Below are 22,399 nucleotides of genomic sequence, written 5' to 3'. Positions count from 1 at the left end.
TAGAGAAATCGGGATTAAACTTGGTGGGTAGAATAAGCAAATGTTGTAGATAAGTGATTGACACAACCGTACTGGATCCACTCTCTTTGGGGGAGTTAGGGGTGGTGCAAAGTGCTTTGGTGATTTTGGTGCTTCTGGACGTGCTAGGACGATGGAAATTGGTAGGCATGTCCGGGAGCTGCACAGATTGACTTGATAAAGTCGTTTTCCCAGATTCGACCATCTGGGGGGGCCTGAAGGGAGAGGAAAAAGTAGAAAAAATGAGATATTTATAACTTACGAGTGGGTGAGAGGATGTTAATGAATTTTGATATTTAGAAGGACCTCGTGACTCAGAGCTCTGATTTTAAATCCCGACAGGCATTAAGCTTCCGATTTTCCTTTTAAATCAATCTATTGATTCTTAGAATTTTGCTAGAGCTCATACCATATGAGCTCTTGGCTTTTGGCTCGTCCGGCCTCGTCACAAGTGCCATATGAGTTCTTGTTCTTCAATATACATAATCCTATAGGAATTGCTCGCTGTTTTTACACTCTTGGTGTCTTTGTTTGCCAAGCTTGTTCAGAGACTTTTCTGCGTCGGCGATGAGTCAATACAAACAATTGCAAGAATAATAAAAGAAATGTAGTATGAAAAACCTACCAGCTGGGCTTGAACCCAGAAGCACTTGAAGCCCATTTCCAATAAAATTTTACTAGCACCGAGATTTAGTTAGTGCTTATTTTAGCCAATCAGATCTCCCCAGAGTTTTGTGACTGGGTGAAAAATTCGGATTGGCTTAAATTAGCGCTAACTTATCTTTCTCTCATTATACCCCTATAAAGCGAAATTGGACCACATTTTTCGCACAGTTTACTGTTTGAAATATGATCAATCAGTCGCATACACAAAACAATCCGTAGGCAATTCTTCTGGAAAACATATAGTAAATCCTTCTCCGTTTTTCAGAGCCCACAAGCTTCAGAACCATACTTGACCACTTTCAATACTATAGCTTCCAATATTTTGATCTTGGTTTGCATACTTATCTTCCTATTCTTCCTAATTTTATCAACTGTGAAGAAACACCATGGGCCTAGGCTAGTCTACTTTTAACATCTTCAATGCAACCACAATCTTTACTAGTAATACTACCAAGGTAAGTGAATCTGTCCACATGATCGACTTTCTCGTTACCCAGTATCATCCATTCACTTTCATTTTCCTAGTCTCAGCGACTTAGTCTTCTTGACATTAATTTTCAAACCTATTCTTGCACCCTGAACATTCTGGAAACCTCTAAAAATTCAGTCATTTTGCTAATCCGTGTCAAAGATTTCGCTCGAAGTTGTATTTGGAGTATCACTCAAAATTTCAAGCCATCGTTTTTCTTCCAAACATAAAAGTACATCTAATGAGTATTTTAGGACTCCCGGGCTTATATGAATCGTCATAGAACGTAGATGCAGGAGGGTCTGTTCCCAAAGAGGGATCCTAAGGGGGAGGGTCACAAATATAAGAAGCGCATGTACTTCTGCATTATACGGCAAATACTCAAGTTTACGATGCATAAAACTCGACAACAAACCGGTTTCTTTGTTAATTTCTTTCAGCTTAGCGTAAGATATGACAATGACAAGTGACAAAATAAATGAAAAATATACAATTTGGGCTGTATATCTGCACATTAGGGGGTGTGTGTAAAGTGTTTGGACAGTTTAAGGCAAGAAAACAATTTTTACTTCATACTATGAAGATTAACTGTACCTAACACATTTTGCATGCAGACCCGCTATACTTTACCTCCACTCTCCTAATGTGCAAATAATATAGCCCAAATTTGTTTCTAAAGTATTATATTTTCATCATATTTTGTGATATTTCATTAAGATTGAGCTTCAAAGAAACAGGTTCTAATTAAATGACACACTTAAGTGCTTGTCGAACTATACACAAGTATCGAAGCCAAATTTGAGTCGCTATTTTTACGGGAATAGGTCTTTTTATAACAAACTCCAAGGGAGTTTTTTCTCTAAATGTTTAATTATTTCTCTAAATGTTTATTGAATTTTCTTTAATTACCCATGTTTTCTCTTTTCTTTTTTTCTCTTCTTCATTTTCAATTTTTTGTTGTTGTTTTGGTCCTTAACAAGTTCGCTTCTAGGATCTTTATTATTATTGTTGTTGTGTTTTTTTTTTAATAATAAATTGAATTGAATAGTCCCATCCACCTATAGCCTACATGAATGCACATTACCATTTTAAAATCAGTTGAATCGAACGGCGTATGTAAGATGGTTATAGCCCATTCTTATAGTTTGGTGCTCTATTTTATGAGAGACCTCAGAATAAAGAAGAGTATATACGCATTTTTATCATTAAACAACTGTTAAACTGGATATTAAACGACTTTAAGGGTCACGATGCCAACCAATAGCTCTTTATTATCTTCTTCCAAAATATCAATCAAAGCAACGTGAACGGTGAACATGATAAAAACTGGTTTTAGATGCAAAAAAATTCAAACCAGTATAATGGCAAAAGTATAGGGTTGCAAAGGTTATAAGGAATATTAACTCGGCTAGACAGTACATTTCCAGCTGAATGAAGACCCGAAAGAATTAAGATACATATGGAAAAAAAGGAACAAAAAGAAACAACATTGGCTGTAGAACTTATATTGCAACGTGTTATTACCCCTTACGATCGACATATAGTTCTTATACAGTAGCTACGAGACTGGTGTCGAAGTATACACACTTCCTACTAGCTAGGTTACCAGGTTACCTACTTCCTACTAGGTTAAATTCTACTAGCCTACTCAAGCTGACAAGATTTTCAAATAAATCTATGTCTACTTTGGTCAAACTGGTTAATCTGATTAGTACTTTCAGAAAAAAAAAAAAAAATCTACATTGCAAGGCCAGAAATCAAATCTCAACCGTAAAACCTTATTCCGAGTTTAGTTAGTTTACCAAACGATTTGGTTTTGTAAAATATTAAACGCTTAACAACCCTGGACAGTAGCTTTGATGCATCTTGAATTAAATAAAAAAACTAATTTTTTTTAGCTGAAAGTAAGGAGCGACATTAAAACTTAAAACGAACAGAAATTACTCCGTATATGAAATGAGTTGTACCATCCGCAATCCCTCGCTCTTTACGCTAAAGCTTTTAATTGTTTTAAAAAGTAGAATTGTGGCAAAGAGTTAAACTTTAGCGTAAAGAGCGAGGGATTGCGGAGGGTACAACCCATTTCATATACGGAGTAATTTCTGTTCGTTTTAAGTTTTAATGTCGCTCCTTACTTTCAGCTAAAAAAATTAGTTTTTTTTTATTTAATTTCTGAACGTTTTTGAATTAATGCATGTTTGGTTTTGGCTCTCCGCACATAAATTATTAAAATGAAATTTGTATATTAATTCTTTTTTTGGCTAAATGGCTTTCTCTTAGTTTTGATCAGACGATTTTGAGAAATAAGGGGTGGAGAAGGAGGCCTAGTTGCCCTCAAATTTTTCGGTAACTTCAAAAGGCAACTAGAACTTTTAATTTTTAACGAACGTTTTTATTAGTAAAAAATATACGTAACTTAAGAATTAACTTACGTAACAAACTTTTATATTCGTATATTTTTGATTATATATATGAGGGGGTTGGTCCCCTCGTTAATACCTCGCTCTTCACACTAAATCTTGTTTTGTCCCAATTCTTTAAGAATGACCCCTCAATCAGAAAGGCCGTCAAAAAATAATTTAGCATAAAGAGCGAAGTATTTATCTCCTTCTAAATACATCGCTCTTTATGCTAAAGTATTTTTAGAACCCCTCATATGTGTAATAATCTCTGTTCGTTTTAAATTTTAATGCTTCTCCTTACTTTCAATTGAAAAAAACTTTTTCATGTTTATATTTTCATTGTTTTTTTTTTAATAGTAATGCTAGAAAATCCTGTGCCCTTTTCATTGAATTTCTCTTCCCCCATGAAATATTCCTTTAAGGAAAGATCCTCCCATATAGCCCCCTCCCCTGAACCCCACACCCAAACCAAAAAAAATCCCCCTGAAAACGTCGGTACACTTCCCAGTAACCATTACTATATGTAAACACTGGTCAAAGTTTGTAACTTGTAGCCCCTCCCCCAGGGACTGTGGGGGAGTAACTCATCCCCAAAGACATAGTTATTATGGTTTTCGACTATGCTGAACAAAATGGCTATCTCAAAATTTTGATTCGTTGGTTTTGGGAAAAAATGAGCGTGGGAGGGGGCCTAGATGCCCTCCAATTTTTTTGGTCACTTAAAAAGGCACTACAACTTTTCATTTCCGTTAGAATGAGCCCTCTTGCGACATTCTAGGGCCACTTGGTCGATACGATGACCCCTGGGAAAAAGAAAAAACAAACAGATAAACACCCACCCGTGATTTGTCTTCTGGCAAAAAATACAAAATTCCAAATTTTTGTAGATAGGAGCTTGAAACTTCTACACTAGGGTTCTCTGATACGCTGAATCTGATGGTGTCATTTTCGTTAAGATTCCAATTTTTTAGAGTTTTGATTACTATTGAGCCGGGTCGCTCCTTACTACAGTTTGTTACCACGAACTGTTTGATGTAAGTTGTGAATAGTTTGAAAGTGCAAGGCCTTCTTTACACTCTCCGCTGAAGTCTCAATATGCAAAAGGTACAGTTATTTCGTGTCCCTGATTTTCTACTTAGGTTTAGCGTGGGAGTCTGACTTATTTCTCGTCTTTCTTGGTTAGTTGATAGTAGTCGAAGTAGACTGGTGGCGAAGTATACAAATTTCCATTGTGTCCAACATCTGTATAAGATGTATAAGCTACTGTATAAGAACTATATATCGATCTAAGGGGGCATTTTGTGTCCATCCCCCTACAGATTTTGAAAGTACTTTTTTTTAATTTGTGTTAAAGTACATTGAAATATACATTTTGCCCCTCCCCCACCTTTTTATTATTTTAGTTCACTGGGGGCACTACCTAATTTTCAAGCTACTACTCGAGCACTGTCCAATCTTCATCAAGGGGCTAATAAATATTGAAAAAGAAGTTCAAATAAATGTATCACAGATGTGGCTGGGCATTCTTTCCTTTTTTTTTTAAGGCATCATACCTTGGACATCAATTCACATAGCCTAGTTGGCAAAGCACTCATGGTACTCAAGAGTTTCTAGGTTTTTTTTACACCCCCGCTCCTAATTTCAAAAATACCATTTTTTTATCGAAGCGCATTGAAACATACATTTTGCCCTCCCCCTACATTGTCATTATTTGTTGTCACTGGGGGCACTACCTAATTTTCAACCTACCACTAAAATAAATCGTATTAGATTTAACGGCAAGGATCCTCTTGTTTTTCTTGAAAGCACCTCTCAAATTCAGCCATTATATATATATATATATATATATATATATATATATATATATATATATATATATATATATATATATATATATATATATATATATATATATATATATATATATATATATATATATGTATATATATAGGCTGAATTTGATAGGTGCTTTCAAGAAAAACAAGAGGATCCTTGCCGTTAAATCTAATACGATTTATTTTAAATATAGAGAATTCAATTTTTGGTATGTTCACAAGTAGTTCTAGAAATTAGTGCCGACCCATCTTTTGTTAAAACAATTTAAAATAGCTTCATTTTACAGTATAACGGGAAAGTGACCTCACCAGCCGTTTTAGACAGATTGGTCCATAGAACGTCATTTGGCGACTTCTTCTTCATCCATATGCTTAGCAAGAACCTTGAAGGGCTAGTGCTAAAAGAAGTAATGGACGACCTAGCGAACGAGTTGACAATGGAAAAACTCGCCGGCCGAAGAACTCCCCCTAGCCCAAAAACAGATGGTATACCAATGCTTCCACGCTACTCTAAGCCCGTGCAACTACTGTGATAGATCTTGCGTAGATTAAACTTAGTGATTTAAAGAGGTTAAAAACCTCAGTGACAGTTATAAAACAAGTGCCAAGAAAAAGTCGTCCAGTGTTTTCGTTTTTCTTTTTCCAAGTGCTCAGCGGATTGTAAGAAGCTGTCTCAATTTTGAATAGAGACACCATTTTTCTGAAGAAAAGGAAGAACTGATATTTAGTCTTGGACACAGAATAAGCTGAAAATTTTACTCTGCCTGAAAACCCTGCCTTTTGAAAATTATCTAGTTTTTGTAAAAATATTTCTCCGTTTTTCGGTTCAAAAATGACGAAAATTCTAATGGTCGAAGTTTAGGCCCACCTATTCAAGTGATATTTCTGCATGATTTTAGCGGTTTAATACCCTTAGTTTTTGTGATTTTTATTTTTTATCATCACTTATCTAAATGAGTACGAAAAAGCCAAATACTCACGACCCTTTTTGTAGTATTTTCCACTTATGTTGCATAAAAGACGCCTTTACAATTTTTCTGGGGGGGGGGTAGGTTGTAATAATTAACTTAATCGAGATAAGATGAAGACAAACAGCGTTTTTACATTATATTTAAGAAGAAATAATAAAATAAGAAAATTGTAAAGCACAAGACATGTTTTCCAAACGATATATTCAATTTCTGTGGAGATTTTGTTTTTGGGTTCTAGTTAATGGAAAATGTTTAGCTCAAGTGGCATATTTTCGCTCAATGATGTATGCACACAATTTATACCCCAGTGCCCCAGCCCCAAACGATAAAGAAAGAACCCAAGAGAACCGCTTTGAAAAGGGGATCTTTATAAAATGCAACAAATCGAAATTTTACTTCAGCGTTTATCATATTATTCCGTTTTACAGTGGCAGTTCTCTCTCCCCTCCCCCATCCAAACTCCTATTCTATCTTGACCGAAGAGAATCTTACCAAAAGTTAGGCAAGGCCCTTTTTTTTACAAAGGTATTAACCTTATTAGTTTTTTCGGTATCCTTTTGACGTTCGTAAGATAAATACGTAATGTGTCTTAAAAAAATTCAGAAATTTACAAATCCCCCCCCCCTCTCAAACCTTATCTTCTGCTATAATAAAAAAAAGTACGGCGCCATTTTTTAGATACAATCTTTACCAAATTAATTTTTCCGACATTGAGTGATTAAAATTTGCCTTCAGCTTTAATTTAGACACATGACGAAGAGGCCAGAAAGCCAAGGGACATGCTAGTTTTGAATTTTTAATGGAATGTGCAGTGTCATTAGTTTATAACTCATATTGTGGATGGCACTTATTTACTTTTTTTCATTACTCGAAAAAAAAATTGTTTTTTCTTTTATTATTTTTTATTATTTTTCTTTTATTTTCTTCATTACTCGATTGTCTGTCTTTCAGCAGTATTGTAAAGTGTTTAGAAACAATAAATTTTATTCCCATATATAATTTATGAAGTCTAGGTGTCCTGAGAAAAGATGTAAACCGTAGAGGCGCAGAGGGGGTCTTGAACACCTAAAGGAAGGGGTAAAAAGGGTTTTGAGCACAGCCACTTCAACCGTGATATTACTTTTTGTGATAATAATTCGTCTAAAGTTCTGATTGGCTTGGAATTAGCAATAGCTAATTCTCAATATTAGTCAAATCTCATTGTGAATGGAACAATGCACATTTGCTTAGGGGGAGGAAATAAAACAAATACTTATCCGACAGTGGATACCGCTTTCCCACAAATATGCATCTCAAAATAAGTTAGCATGTCTCAAAGTACCATTCTGCACCTTATTTTTTTTTTATAGTAGTTAACGCAGAAGTAGCTTATCTTAGCCCAAATTTTAATGAGCCTCAAATGACATGCGGGACCCTAGGAACCTATACTGTGAAAGCACAGTGTAAACAGTCTCGCCTAGTTCGTTCGAGCACGCCAAGAGTACTTATCAGACAAGCTTGATTACTTATCCCTAGCGTTTCACCAGACGTAAATGACGTCACAGGGTAAGAGGACTGCTACTTAGAGCGGTTGGAATTAGTTGTCAGATAAATTATACCAATTAACCCCAGAAAATGTAAGATAAGCGACCTTATATCTAAAGAAACAATTGAATCATTTCGAAATTAGAAAAGAAAACATATGAAAATAAAGAAAGAGAACAAAAATGGACAGTAATAGCGAAAGTGGCACACCTTCAGGGATTTATAAATAAGTATGTTTTTAGTAGCCTACACGTGACCATTGTTGTTGTTCGCTTTGTTGTCTGTAAGCGTTTCAGCTAACACGTTACCGGGTTATTATTATTTATTATTATCTTTTACAGGATTACATCCGTGGACTTTGAGCTAAGCTGGATAATGGCTGCTTGAACGCAATCGCTCTGACTAGCAAAACGTAATATCTTAACAAATACACATCGTTATACCTATATTTACGCCTATATTATATTATCATTATACCTATATTTATGTAATATCAATTGCTCCTATTTCCTGATTGTAAGACCGTATGCCCTTTTCTTACGCCCTTGGGCCCTTTTTATGCTCCGTATCTTATGTCCTTTTCTATGCTCCGTAAGCCCTTTTCTTACGTCTACCGATGAAAGTGGAGAAGGACACTGATTTGACAACAATAAAAGGGTAAAAATACGAAGGAGGAGCTATCAACCATTTCTCAAGATACAAAAAAAATTCAAACACTGGAAGCACCGATGTCAGTGGAAGGATGGAAAGTATTTTTAACTGAATTTTGTTTTAGAAATTCAGTTAATTTTTAAGTTAATTCTGTTAACTTTTTTAGGAAAGTATGTTTAACTAGTTGTTTTATAACAAGTCGAAAAATACAGGGTTTACACAATAATTTCCAGTTTTTTTGGTACTTCTAGCATATAACCTCAAGTACCCGTCTCTCCTGACTTCTTTGTGTGAAAACTGAAAAAACAGCTGAACTGATCAAGCTCACAGTTCAAAATTTTGGAATCTTGATAGCCTATAGACCATTGAAATAAGAAAAAGAACAATACTCTTTAAATCAAAAAAACGCAGGACGTGTTTAATCTGGTCGTAGCTTTAAAAAGAAAAAGAGGATGTATTCAGCCATGTTTAGCTAGTGTTTTTAGAAAGCATTTTAAACTGCAGCCAGTTGGCTGCAGCCAACTGGCCAACATAGTTTTTGTTGTTGTTATAGTTTTGTTGGCTGCAGCCAACAAAACTATAGCCAGTTGGTAATTACAAGTTATTTTTTGTACCGCTTGCCTTTATAAACTTTGAAAAAGAAATGTTGTTGTTTAAATGAAATTCGGATTCATTCTCAAGGCAGTCTCAAAAAAAAAAAAAAAAAAAACTTCTAAACGCTGCTGTGTATCAGTATTCGTTCTTAACACATTGAAGAGAAAAGTGAAACTTTAATGTAATAACAAAACTTCACAATTTCACTGTTTTTCTATTTACTACACTATTTCACTAACGCACCTTCACTATTAACATAATTTCAAAAGTAACATAACTTCACTTCTTGAGTGTTTTCTGCATGATACAGAAGTACACAGCTTTTTAATAACTAATATTTCTACATTCAACTTCAATTTCGGTTAGTGCAACATAATTTCATCTTCCCATCATGGGAACCCAGGCAAAAAATGCAAAGAGGGGACCTTGTTACCTCCTTTAGTTCCAACTCAGCAGTTTCCGTTGGAAAAAGCAGTCTTATAGTGCCAAAAAGCTACCAGTATTTCTATGACCATTGAGAAGCGCTGCTCGAATGAGAGCAACATCTGCTCTCAATTATCTATTCTACTAGAAGGGCAACATGTTCGCCCCTGAACCACCACAGCACCTCACCTTACCACCTCAGCAAAACCTTTCTTTCTATTTGGTGCCACAGAAACCCCTTTATTCTTCTCTCTACTCTGGGGTATTATTTTGCTGAAGCAACCTCCAGCTAGTAATCGGATTGTTTGAAAAGTTAGACCATTTTCTTCTTTTTTTTGCCTTTTAGTTCACTCTATTTGCTAGTTGGTGCCCCTGCCCTAGGCCAACTCTGCACCTAATGTGAGAGATCACTACGAATGAAAAAATTAATTCACTGTAATTAAGCCAGGCACAGGGGTGACCAGAATATTTTTCGACGTAAAACAGAAAAACTTAAAAAGTTTATTTTAGGATCACTTTTGTTCAGTTTTGTTCAGTTCAGTATTTCTATGACCATTGAGAAGCGCTGCTCGAATGAGAGCAACATCTGCTCTCAATTATCTATTCAAAATTTTAAACGGTACTTACCTTTCTCCTAAAGTTTATCAATTAGCCCTAGGAACTAAAATATTGCATTTGCGCAAATAAGGAAGGCTTTTGGGGTCAAAAAATGTTTTCGGCTAATATTAATTGTCAAAATACGGTATTGTTTCGCGACTTGCTCTGGTTTTTACAAGATTTTTTCTTGACTTGCCAAATAACTAAAAAGCTTTCAGTGAATGTGTAGGCATCAATAAATCGAGGAAAAATTGTTCTTCATTCACTAGATCAATACAAAGCCAGCTCTAATAGGGTGCTCTTATGACTTGTTAGAAAAACTTGACTTAAACACGGCAGTTGTTCAGTGTGCCTTGTATTCTTTTTTCACATTTCTAGCAGATCTGTAGAACGACCTAGCATACCTTGGCTATGTATTTATATATAAAGTTATTTTTTTCTACTGATGCATGCACAGTAAGTTAAAGCTTTATAGATAAATGGCAAGGCAAGAAAAAGACTTCTGAAAATCAGTATCAAGTCATGACGCGATATCGAATTTTCACTCTTCTGTGCAATCCAAATTCCACGAGGCATAAGATTCATTGAACAATGTAATTGTAGAAATTAGTTAATTAATTATTGTCATAAACTGTGGTATTTCCCCGAAATGTATTTGAAAAAAACAACAACGAGTAAAATGGTAATAAACAGAGCTATTCTTACGGTTGGTGGCAAGGCCGTATCCAGGGGAGATAGGGAGTTTAACCCCCCCCCCCAGAAATGTTTGTCTGACTCATAAAAAACGTAACAAAAATGAATATACAAAAATGAATTTTTTTTGTAGCCCCCCCCCCAAAAAAAAAAAACATCCAGAAAAAATCTTGAATATGGCCTTGGTCGGTGGAACTAGTGACAATTTAAATAGAGTGGCCCTCCCGTCTAAAACACAAGCAAAAAAAAAACAAATCAAAGCGAAAAATATGATCAAAGTGGGCAGCCCCTCAGCCGCAGCGGGCACGTACGCACAACAAGCCTGTCTGTCTTTGAAGATTGACTTAAGAGTCCTTCCAACAATATATAAAGTCAACAACTCTTCATAAACTTTGCCTCTTGCAAAGGGGGCTGCACGGGTAGGACTACCTTTTTTATTAGAACTTTTTCTCCCTGTTTATATTTCGATAATTTTGACTAACATGTCTAACTAGGAATATTGATACGACGACAGGCTTGGTAGCGATTGGCTTCGAGGACAAAAAATGCATGAGAGAGGTTCTTGTTGCCCTCCGTTCACTTAAGCGAAGAACTAGCTCTTAAGCAAGAACTCCGGCCATTAGCTCTTAAGCAAAGAACTAGGAATTGCGACCTCAATTCGATTGAAACCTTTCCCAAAATTATACTACTTGTGCTTCAATATGGTGAAGGACAAGTAGTTGAAACAATAACGCACCAGTGACACGTTTCACACTGAATGGGAAATATAAAATTTCCCATTTTTGTAGTTAGGTGCTTAGAAATTTAGGAAATTTAGGAAAATTAGGAAATTTAGAGCATCCACAGTTTGACGGTGGGATTTTTGTTAAAATTAAGTATTTCTTCAGGAATATTTTCCGCCTTGTCAGGAATTATGCTATAAACTTTTTGTGAACTTAATTTGAATAAATTTTACAAATTTGGAATCAGTATAAAATGAATATTAGTTGATGTGTTCAATTAGTCCAGATTTCCGTATTTTAGTGTTTTGATATCTATACTCAAGCACGGTCTTCCACAACATTCATAGACAAAAAATTGAATTTTGTTTCTAGTCCAGCAACGATGTCCCAGTTAATGTTTATTTCATGTCTAATTTCTGTACAATTTTTTTTATTCCATAAAAAAAACTAATAAAAAAAAAATCAGTAAATTTCAAAATGAAGAAATATTTCTTATCTTGGAAAGTAGTTGAATAAAGTTTATGAAACTTTCAGGAGAATATTAAGGGCCACGGCGATCCCCTAGGAACTTCTTTTCTGGTAAATATCTTCTTCCCTTCCAAGCGTTTTACTTATTTTTACTGTAATTATTATATTATTCTTATTTTGCCGAAACTTGACACATGTTACCTTTGTAGTAGGGGAAGATCCAGAGACGGGATCTGGTGGAGGAAGAGGGGTGTTAATATATCGGACTTCATTTGAGAAGCGCTTACAGTGTGGGGAATTCACCGAAAAATATTGGAATATTTTTCCAATATTTTGGAAAAAAAGAATAAAAAATAGGGGAATTCACTGAAAATATCGCATACAACGGAAGTTAACTCTAAATTGCACACTTCCGAAAAAGGACAGGAATTACTTATCATACGATTACCCACCAAAAAATTGAAAAAAAATGGTCTACATCCAGGTCGTATCCAGAGGGAGTTGGAATAGGCAACCAGGTTTGACTCCCTCCCCTGATATTTTTTCCGCTCGTAAAAACGCAACAAAAATGCGCACAAACAAATTTCGGATGTGTTTTGGAAGTTTTCTTGTACCCCCTCCCCGAATAAATATCCTGGATACGCCCTTGACCTAAATGTTATATTTTCATATTTACCTGTTTCCCCAATTGATTTTGGATATGATCCTATTTCGAACATCATGTAACTGTTCAACAGTAAGTGTATCATGTATTAACTGTTTCCTCCAGTTAATCAAGTCTTCCATTGCTTTACGGAGAGATGAACATTCAAAAGACTTCCCTTCCTGTAATAATAAAGAAAAGAACAGGTTTCAAATTTAAAGTCTTAACTAAAATTGAATGGCGCTATGACTTTTTTTCTGTAAAAGGCCAAGGGTTGCCCACTTTCAAAAATCGTGTAATGTGGCTCGTGCCATATGAGACGGAACACACATGGTGTGATGGAGGTGCACCACACATGGTGTGACTAGAGTGTATGTGTGCATGGCATGGAAAATTCCAGGGGTGCCATATAACAAGTGTCGCTCCATGATGTTAGACTATTATCTTTTTAGGCAATAAAATAGGTAGAAAAGCTTTGAACAGTCTTAACGACTTCAAATTTGAACAGCAATAGCTCAACTGAGCAATTGACGTTTTAAACCGTTTGTTCTTTTAGAAATGGAAGCTAAACACAAAAATAAACTTTGAAAAATTTCAGAGAGCACAGAAAAATTTACGTTCATTAAATTGCATATTTCCTGGGCTCAGAAAGATGGTATTGGCTTGCTTTCGATAGAACTAACAATAAAGTCCTCCCAGAGAATGCAGAGTGGCGATAATCTTCAAACGTTCAAGCCTAGCTTCCCAATTTGGTGAGTGCTGAATTCAGCTTAATGGCGCTTAGAAATCCCTTCCCAAACTGACCTCGAATGACACTTTTTATTTCCAAGACATTTAGACGATAAAACCAGGTATATGAAAACGCCCATAGTTTGAGCTCTCACTCTTCAATACTGAACTCAGCGCTTGAGGGTGTTTAAGAAATCCCTCACCATACCAATCTCGAATCATGCATTTCATCCCCAAAAAGCTTCAAACGCTGAAAAGAGGTAAATGAAAACGCCTACCGTTTGAAACTTGAAGATGTTGAAACTTCAATTTTCAATCTGACGAGTAGTGAACTCAGCTTAACTGCGTTAATAAAATTCCATCCTATGCCAATCTGAAAATGACATGAAGCTTTAAGCGTTAAAAAAGGGCTGATGAGAACATCTACCCACTTGAAAGGTCCAGAAGTTGAAACCTTACTTGTCAATTTGGCAACTACTGAACTCAGCTTAATGGCGTTTATAAAATTCCATCCTATGCCAATCTGGAATGACATTTTTCATTCCAAAGAAGCTTTAAGCGTTAAAAAAAAGGCTGATTAGAACTTCTACCCACTAAGTTGAAACCTTACTTGTCAATTTGGCAACTACTGAACTCAGCTTAATGGCGTTTATAAAATTCCATCCTATGCCAATCTGGAATGACATTTTTCATTCCAAAGAAGCTTTAAGCGTTAAAAAAGGGCTGATGAGAACATCTACCCACTTGAAAGGTCCAGAAGTTGAAACCTTACTTGTCAATTTGGCAACTACTGAACTCAGCTTAATGGCGTTTATAAAATTCCATCCTATGCCAATCTGGAATGACATTTTTCATTCCAAAGAAGCTTTAAGCGTTAAAAAAAAAGGCTGATTAGAACTTCTACCCACTTGAAAGGTCCAGAAGTTGAAACCTTACTTGTCAATTTGGCAACTACTGAACTCAGCTTAATGGCGTTTATTAAAATTCCATCCTATGCCAATCTGGAATGACATTTTTCATTCCAAAGAAGCTTTAAGCGTTAAAAAAAAAGGCTGATTAGAACTTCTACCCACTTGAAAGGTCCAGAAGTTGAAACCTTACTTGTCAATTTGGCAACTACTGAACTCAGCTTAATGGCGTTTATAAAATTCCATCCTATGCCAATCTGGAATGACATTTTTCATTCCAAAGAAGCTTTAAGCGTTAAAAAAAAGGCTGATTAGAACTTCTACCCACTTGAAAGGTCCAGAAGTTGAAACCTTACTTGTCAATTTGGCAACTACTGAACTCAGCTTAATGGCGTTTATAAAATTCCATCATATGCCAATCTCGAACGACATTTTTCATTCCAAAGAAGCTTTAAGCGTTAAAAAAAGGCTGATGAAAACGTCTACCAACTTGAAACATCCAGAAGTTGAAACCTTACTTGTCAATTTGGCAACTACTGAACTCAGCTTAATGGCGTTTATTAAAATTCCATCCTATGCCAATCTGGAATGACATTTTTCATTCCAAAGAAGCTTTAAGCGTTAAAAAAAAAGGCTGATTAGAACTTCTACCCACTTGAAAGGTCCAGAAGTTGAAACCTTACTTGTCAATTTGGCAACTACTGAACTCAGCTTAATGGCGTTTATAAAATTCCATCCTATGCCAATCTGGAATGACATTTTTCATTCCAAAGAAGCTTTAAGCGTTAAAAAAAAGGCTGATTAGAACTTCTACCCACTTGAAAGGTCCAGAAGTTGAAACCTTACTTGTCAATTTGGCAACTACTGAACTCAGCTTAATGGCGTTTATAAAATTCCATCATATGCCAATCTCGAACGACATTTTTCATTCCAAAGAAGCTTTAAGCGTTAAAAAAAGGCTGATGAAAACGTCTACCAACTTGAAACATCCAGAAGTTGAAACCTTACTTGTCAATTTGGCAGGTGCTGAACTCAGCTTAGTAGTGTTTATGAAACCCCTTCCCATGCCAATCTTAAATGCCGCTTTTTATTCCCAAAAAGCTTCAGACGCCGAAAAAAGGTAGATGATATGTCTGCCAAGCCTAATACTAATCATAAATGGCGGCATTATTTTGGCAGATCAGCGATTAGATGATGTTGCCAAAAAGATAGTTGCAGAGGACCCAACTTTGCAACGCCTATCAGATTAATGTTATTGGAAATGAAATGTAATGACGATCGCAGAAACCGAAGAGCATCCAGGCGGAGGTCTTGATAGTTCTTCGTATTTCAAAGTGTGCACATATAGCCTATAACACACCCTTTTAATTAATAATTCTTTCTTTTTAAGTATGAAAACTGTTTTTTATGCTTCGACGTTTATCTATGTTTTTTAAGCATCAACGTCCGGAGCTTCCTGGGAATAGAAAATGGCGATACTGCTTATATATATATATGTATATATATATATATATATATATATATATATATATATATATATATATATATATATAAGCAGTATCGCCATTTCTCATTCCCAGGAAGCTCCAGACGTTGAAGCTTGCGACGCTTTTCATTTCCAGGAAGCTTCGGGAGATTAAACAGGGTGGATGAAAACGCATATCAAGTCGAAACCAACAACATTTGAACTCTCACTTAGTTCAATATTGAACTCAATTTGAGGGCGTTTATATATATATATATATATATATATATATATATATATATATATATATATATATATATATATATATATATATATATATATATATATATATATATATTTATATATATATATATATATATAGTAGGCCGGCACTCGGCAAGCGGTAGGCTTCTATATATTATACAAGCGGCAGGCTCATTATTGCTTCTCTTCTAACCGCAGACAATTTGAGCCTTTTCTTGATGTCATGACGGTTCACCGAAGGTTCGATAGATCCACCCTGGAAAACAACACAAATTCTTTCTTAAAGTTGCGACCTATTTAGATGGTTTTTGGGGCCAGAAATGTCAATTTACCAGTTTTAAGAAGCAAAAAAACTGTGTATCCGATTTTCAGGCCGGGCCCCGGCATGGCTACGTGACAAGATTGTATCTATTGATCCACATTGTCACTTATCTTGTAACCGCAGACAATTTGAGCCTCTTCTTGATGTCATGGCGTGGCCATAGGTTCGATACAACCGCCATGGGAAGTTGTTCCCATGTTGATGAGAACCTTAAAGAGCCAGAAGTCTTCCTTAAAGTTGTGACCTTTTTAGATCATTTTAGTGGCCAGAAATGTCAATACGCTAGTTAAGAAAAAAAAATGTAGCCTGTTTCGAAGCCGGGCCCCGGCACTCGGCAAGAGGTAGACTTCTATATATTGATTCTCGTTATAAGTAGCCAACTCCAAATGACAACCCCCAGGGAACACATACAACGTTGAAGGGTTTTGTCTTCTAACAGCGTAATTGTTTGTTTTTCGCTCCATTTTTGACACGTTCTCATACTCGCTTTCTCGCGATTGTTTGTAATTCTCACTGCAGCTTATCTTTTAACCGCATATTCCTTGTTCTCGCTGTGGCATATTTTTTAGCCGCATATTTATTTTTTCTTCACCTTTGTTTTTGGGTAGTTTTAATTCTTGCTGCCGCTTATCTTCGAACCATATGTTTCTTTGTTCATCACTTTCGTTTTTGACTCGTTGTAATATTCGCTGACGGAACTATTCTGACCATATCTATCTCTTCTTTATTATCGTTTACCATTACCATATACATTTTTAAATACTCTTTACCTTAGCTGCTACGATTGGTCTTGTCACGTTGGATGGTCTAGGACACTAGGTTGTTCAATTTTCCCCTAGGCATTATGAAACTACTTAAAACACTTTCTGTAAATAGACTAATTACACTTACTTAGCTATGTTCCTTTTATAATGTCGCATGCGTCATAGATATAAAAACGATACTTCCACTCCTTGGTGGGAGGGGGGCAGAGCTAATGTAATTTATTCTCTCGAAATGTATATACAAACATGATGTCGATCATGATTTTTCTTGTCAGTCATGTTTCTTTTGTAATATTGCCTATAAATTCTTTGTAATTTTTTGTAAATTCTTTACGTAATTATTATATCTTGTCACTAAAGTATATAAGAAAATTCTTTTGAGATAACCTCTGCTGGAAGGTCATTCCACACGGCGACAACACGTTGAACAAAGCTCTCTTTTAGGCATTGCTTTCGGTTATTTAAAGGAAAAAAAAATTCTTAAAAATTCTTATGGATTGTCACATGTTTTAGGAATCAGAGAAAAGGAATTTGACATTTTTTTTCTTCTTTTCTCTTATAATGGGAAAAGGGGAGTGATACAAGCATTATATTTATATACGATATTAATTATAAAACCAATTGGCAAACCTTTTCAAATTTTGAAAAGAAAACACAAAAATCATAACAGCACAATGATAATGAAAAAAATAACATTAAAAAACGGAGTATAAATGATTCTAAAACCTGAACTAGCAAAAAACGTACACTACCAAATAGTAACAGAAGTATACCTGTCCCAATTTTTAATATTTGGTTTTTTGTTTTGACAGTCTGATAATTCAAAAATTGACAATTTTACTTAATAAAAAAATTTTGATCTACGACTATTGAGCAGTCCGATTGTTAAGTAAAAAGGCTTTTTGTGGCAGCGGTTCTGGTTCTTTAACTTTGAAGCGAGTGGTTGACCACTCTCCACAACCTGGTGTATATTTCAGAGCGCTACTTGTTTCACCATACACGGCGCACTTTGCACCACGCGTTTAAGCGCCACCTTATGCACACGGTTTTTGAAATCAGCAACAGCTATGGTATACACAAACTGAAATAGTGCTCAACCTATTCGTTATTTCTACGCCATTTTTCGACAACTATTTGCTCTTTTTTGATTGTTGTCCTTTTGATGTTGTACAAAATATGCCCTATGGGTTTACGGCAAAACTTGGTAAAAAGATCAAAGAGTTGAGAGCCTAATAAAGAGCAAAACATAAGCCTCTGTGAGAGGCAAAGCTGGCATAACTTTTTCAGAATTGTATAAAAATGATTATTTTCACTTTTTCATGCTAGTCTATCATCCTAGGGTAGAACTAAGGCAGATAGGCATGCATTAAGGATAATCCAGATAGTCTACGGGTTCTTTGAGCCATTTGAAGGCAATTAGAAAACAACAAATGATTCAAAATTTGAGAGGGCGACTAAGATTGTTCATATTATACAGACTTTGCCTACCAGGAAAGGCCAACGCAATCACAGTGGAGTGGCCGACATTTTTGGGTTGACTAATGACTTGGACTTTTAGGAAAACGGGCGACTAAGATTTTTCAGACTGTCTGAGATTTGCCTATTGGGATTTTTATACATAATATATTGGTGACGCAGAGGGTGAAAGCCGAGCGTATTTTCTCTACAACAACAACAGGATATGTTTCACCAGGCAAGAGCTTTAAAATTACCATCAAAGACCGAAATCTAGTGAATATCGAAATTCACCGCTAAAAATCCGAAAAAAAAGTATTTCGGACATACACCAAGCGACTATATGTTTGTTGACCAGTCAGCTTTATCAGTCTTATGCAAAGTTTAATGGTGAAAGGTTAGGTTTGTTTAGGTTATATACATCAGAAATGGTTTAAAATCAGGTTAGAATTTCAGAAATATAAATCTCAGAAATGCTCAACATTCACCATTAATGCATGGTGAATGTCAACAAACGCATGGTGTATGTCCGAATTATTTATTAAATATCCTTATTTCAGACTTTCACCGGTAAATGTGGACATTCATCCGATTTCGGTCTTTCACCGTAACATGTACATAATGCATCATTATTATGAAATTCCAAAGCAAGACATTGAAGTGTTCAGGAATGAAATACTGCTATTAAATATTTTTGTAGCTGTTGTATCTCCGACTGATCGAAGAATGTTTTCCTTCATGTCATAGCACATGAAAGCAATAAAATTACCATTTTTGAGCGTGCTTCGTAACATTGTCTTCTGTTTCCATTTTGCAATACTTTTTCTCCTTCTCGCCCATTAAACAAAATTTACTTAAAAGGGTACGTATCTGTTAGCCAGTACACACTCAAGAATTTGGATCTATAAAATCAGACAATAACCGGTTATTGCTGTTTGTATACGGAGACAATTAGCTTCGGCTCAGTGGAAAACTACATTGCAGCTATGTTTTAATAAATGTTTAGTTGTTGTTTTAGTTAGGATGTTTTTTGCAAACAGTCCCGCTGCACTTAACCCCCAACTTTCTCCCTAATGGGCAAACATACAGCCCAAATTATATATATCCTATCTATCTCCCTAGTGTCTCAGTTTTTTCAACCCCATACTTGTAGATCCAAATTCTCTAGTGTATACTGGCTAACAAATAAATGCCCTTAAAAGTTTCAACTTGAAAGGAAAACGATACAAATATCCTGGCTTGGTTTCCATTATGTAATTTGAAATAATTTTATTACATGGGGTAGTCCACGCGGAATAAATTGATTGTTTAATTAATTGCCTGGTAGTCCCTTGTCTAATTTCTGATTTTTGGCTTTCTTCTTCTTTTTTATGTGGATCATTTTATGTTATTATTATTAATGATTTTCTTTTTTTTTGTTAATTTTTTTCTCTTTTGTCTTGAGTCTATAAAATGTGTGATTGTATTATGTTGAAGATGTTTTTGTTATTTATGTGTTTGTTTCATTTTTGGTTTCTCCACTGTTTTTTTCCTGGCCATAGACCCTTACGGGGAGTTTATATTGAAATGTTTTTGTTGTGAGTTTATTGATTGACTGATTGACCTATCGGGTGATAATAAAAAACATATTGACGCTTTATAACTTCAGGTTAAGTTCTTGTATTTTCTGAGATTCCTCAGCAATTGATTTTATGACAGTAAGCGACTGTCGACAGATACTGATTGGTTGGAAATTACCGATGCTAACAATCTTATGAAGTAGGATGGTTGCGTTAATATGTGCAACCTAGAAAAGAGCAAACCTCGTCCCATAGTAACTGAAGATAAGAAAACGTGTTTTCAAAGAAAGTGCTTAACGCGACAAATTATAACAGATTTTGAAATGATAGCTATAACTGAGGTTAAACTGAGGTAAATTCAGAATTATGATTTTTTCAAATTCCAAAAAATAGCTTGAACCCCTTTGAAAATGGTGGCAGTTAGAAATAAAAAGTGCACCATCGTAATCACCATGGCCAAAAACTTTAACTGAAGGCCATCGTTTGTAGTGGTTGCAAGTTTGTAGTGGTTGCAACCAACACCTCGTTTTCAAATGGATTAACACCAACAACAACATTCAAATGAACCAACACGCTCTTCTCTAGGTTATACATATCACCTTAACCATCCTACTTAATAAAATTGGTAGCATCGGTAACTTCCAACCAATCAGTATCTGACAACAGTCGCTTACTATTATAAAATCAATTGCTGAGGAATCTTTGAAAATACAAGAACTTAACCTGAAGTTATGAAACGTCAATGTGTGTTGATTATCACCCGATAGATCAATCAATCAATCAATTTATTCAATCAACGAAAAAACACTTCAACATAAACTCCCACGTAAGGCTCTATGGCCAGGAAAAAAAAACAGTGGAGAAACAAAAATGAAGAAAATGCATAAAAACAAGAACATATTCAACATAATACATTCACACATTTAAGAAACTCAACACAAAAGAGAAAGAAATTAAAAAAAACAAAGAAAAACATTAATAATAATAAAATACAACAATCCACATAAAAAAGAAGAAGAAACCCAAAATCACAAACTAAGCAGGGGATTACCAAGCAATCAATTAAACAACCAATTTATTACACGTGGACTACCCCACGAAATAAAGTTATTTCAAATTACATAATGGAAACCAAGCGAAGATATGTGTATTGTTTTTCTTTCAGATTGGAAATTTTGAGGGTAGTTATCTGTTAGCCAGTAGACACTAGTGAATTTGGATCTAGAAGTAAGGGGTTGAAACAACTTGGACACTAGGGAGATTGATAGGATATATAATTCGGGCTGTATATTTGCGCATTAGGGGGGAAGTTGGGGGTTAAGTATATCATGGCTGCATCCAAAATATAACCTAATCTGACTAAATACCAACTAAACATTTATTAAAACACAGCTACACTGTAGTTTTCCACTGAGCCGAAGCTAATTGTCTCTTTATACAAACAGTATAAAACCGGTTACTGTCTAATTTTATACATCCAAATTCTCGAGTATGTACTGGCAAACAGATTAGTACCCTTTTAAGTGAAGTTTCTTTTATGAGAGAGAAGGAGAGGGTCCAACCTTTAAAAAAGGTAGAAGAAATGCATACTAACTTATTTTGGATGCGCTTTATAAAGTTTTTTTCAACCTCCCCCCGAACTCAATAGCCCACTGGAACAAAAATCCTGGATATGCCCTTGGTCGGTTAACCGCTAAATAGTCAAGATGAAAGTTCAGCCAATTTAAAGGCAAAAAGGATAAAAGGGGTGAACTTTACGAAATTTGCCAACCCTTTTCTTTATGTGAGAAAAAATTCCATAAAATATTAAAAAGTGAACAGAAATTAAATTTATAAATACAATTTTTTTCAAATATAATAAAGAGCAACGTTAAAACTTATAACAAAGAAAATATTACCCAGAGTTGGAATACAACTGTTTACCCAATCAGCATCACGCTCATAATGCTCTAGTGGTTGATTGCGCTTTACGAAAAACATCCCACAACACAACGGATGCCCAATCGGTAGCCCCATACATTTTATAGATTAAAAAACATAAGTATTTTCATGTTCTCGACGATAATATCAAAAATGGGTTGTTTCCAGTGTAACAGCCTCTTGGATGCTACGTGAAGGGGGCTAAGGGAAGGGGCAAAAACCTCTTTCCATTAAGGTATTTTACGCACCGTTTAAGTTTCATTGTTGCTCTTAACTTGTATTTAATTTAATAGAAACGCTTTTTTTTAAAGTAAAGAGTCATATTAAAACCTACAAC

At 35.3% G+C, this 22,399-nt stretch overlaps 2 protein-coding genes across 3 annotated transcripts in view; one reads left to right on the top strand and one right to left on the bottom strand.

The window, feature by feature from the left end:
• Nucleotides 1–7,360, top strand: part of LOC136034487 (innexin inx3-like) — a 53,954-nt gene extending 46,594 nt beyond the window's left edge. For both annotated transcript variants that reach the window (XM_065715702.1, XM_065715703.1), the window contains one exon: nt 5,678–7,360. In XM_065715702.1, coding sequence (XP_065571774.1) covers nt 5,678–5,923 — 246 coding nt within the window. In that variant the 3' untranslated portion in view covers nt 5,924–7,360. The remainder of the gene's footprint in view (nt 1–5,677) is intronic.
• The window catches only part of LOC136034245 (dedicator of cytokinesis protein 3-like), a 248,524-nt gene that overhangs the window by 189,196 nt on the left and 36,929 nt on the right, over nt 1–22,399 (bottom strand). Inside the window, exon 6 of the mRNA XM_065715385.1 lies at nt 12,710–12,858. Within this exon, the coding sequence (XP_065571457.1) occupies nt 12,710–12,858 (149 nt within the window). The remainder of the gene's footprint in view (nt 1–12,709; nt 12,859–22,399) is intronic.

The sequence above is a fragment of the Artemia franciscana genome, chromosome 13, assembly GCF_032884065.1.
Source record: "Artemia franciscana chromosome 13, ASM3288406v1, whole genome shotgun sequence".
Lineage (NCBI taxonomy): Eukaryota > Metazoa > Arthropoda > Branchiopoda > Anostraca > Artemiidae > Artemia > Artemia franciscana.
The sequence above is the reverse complement of the archived record's forward strand: the minus strand, read 5'-3'. Positions and strand labels throughout refer to the sequence as shown.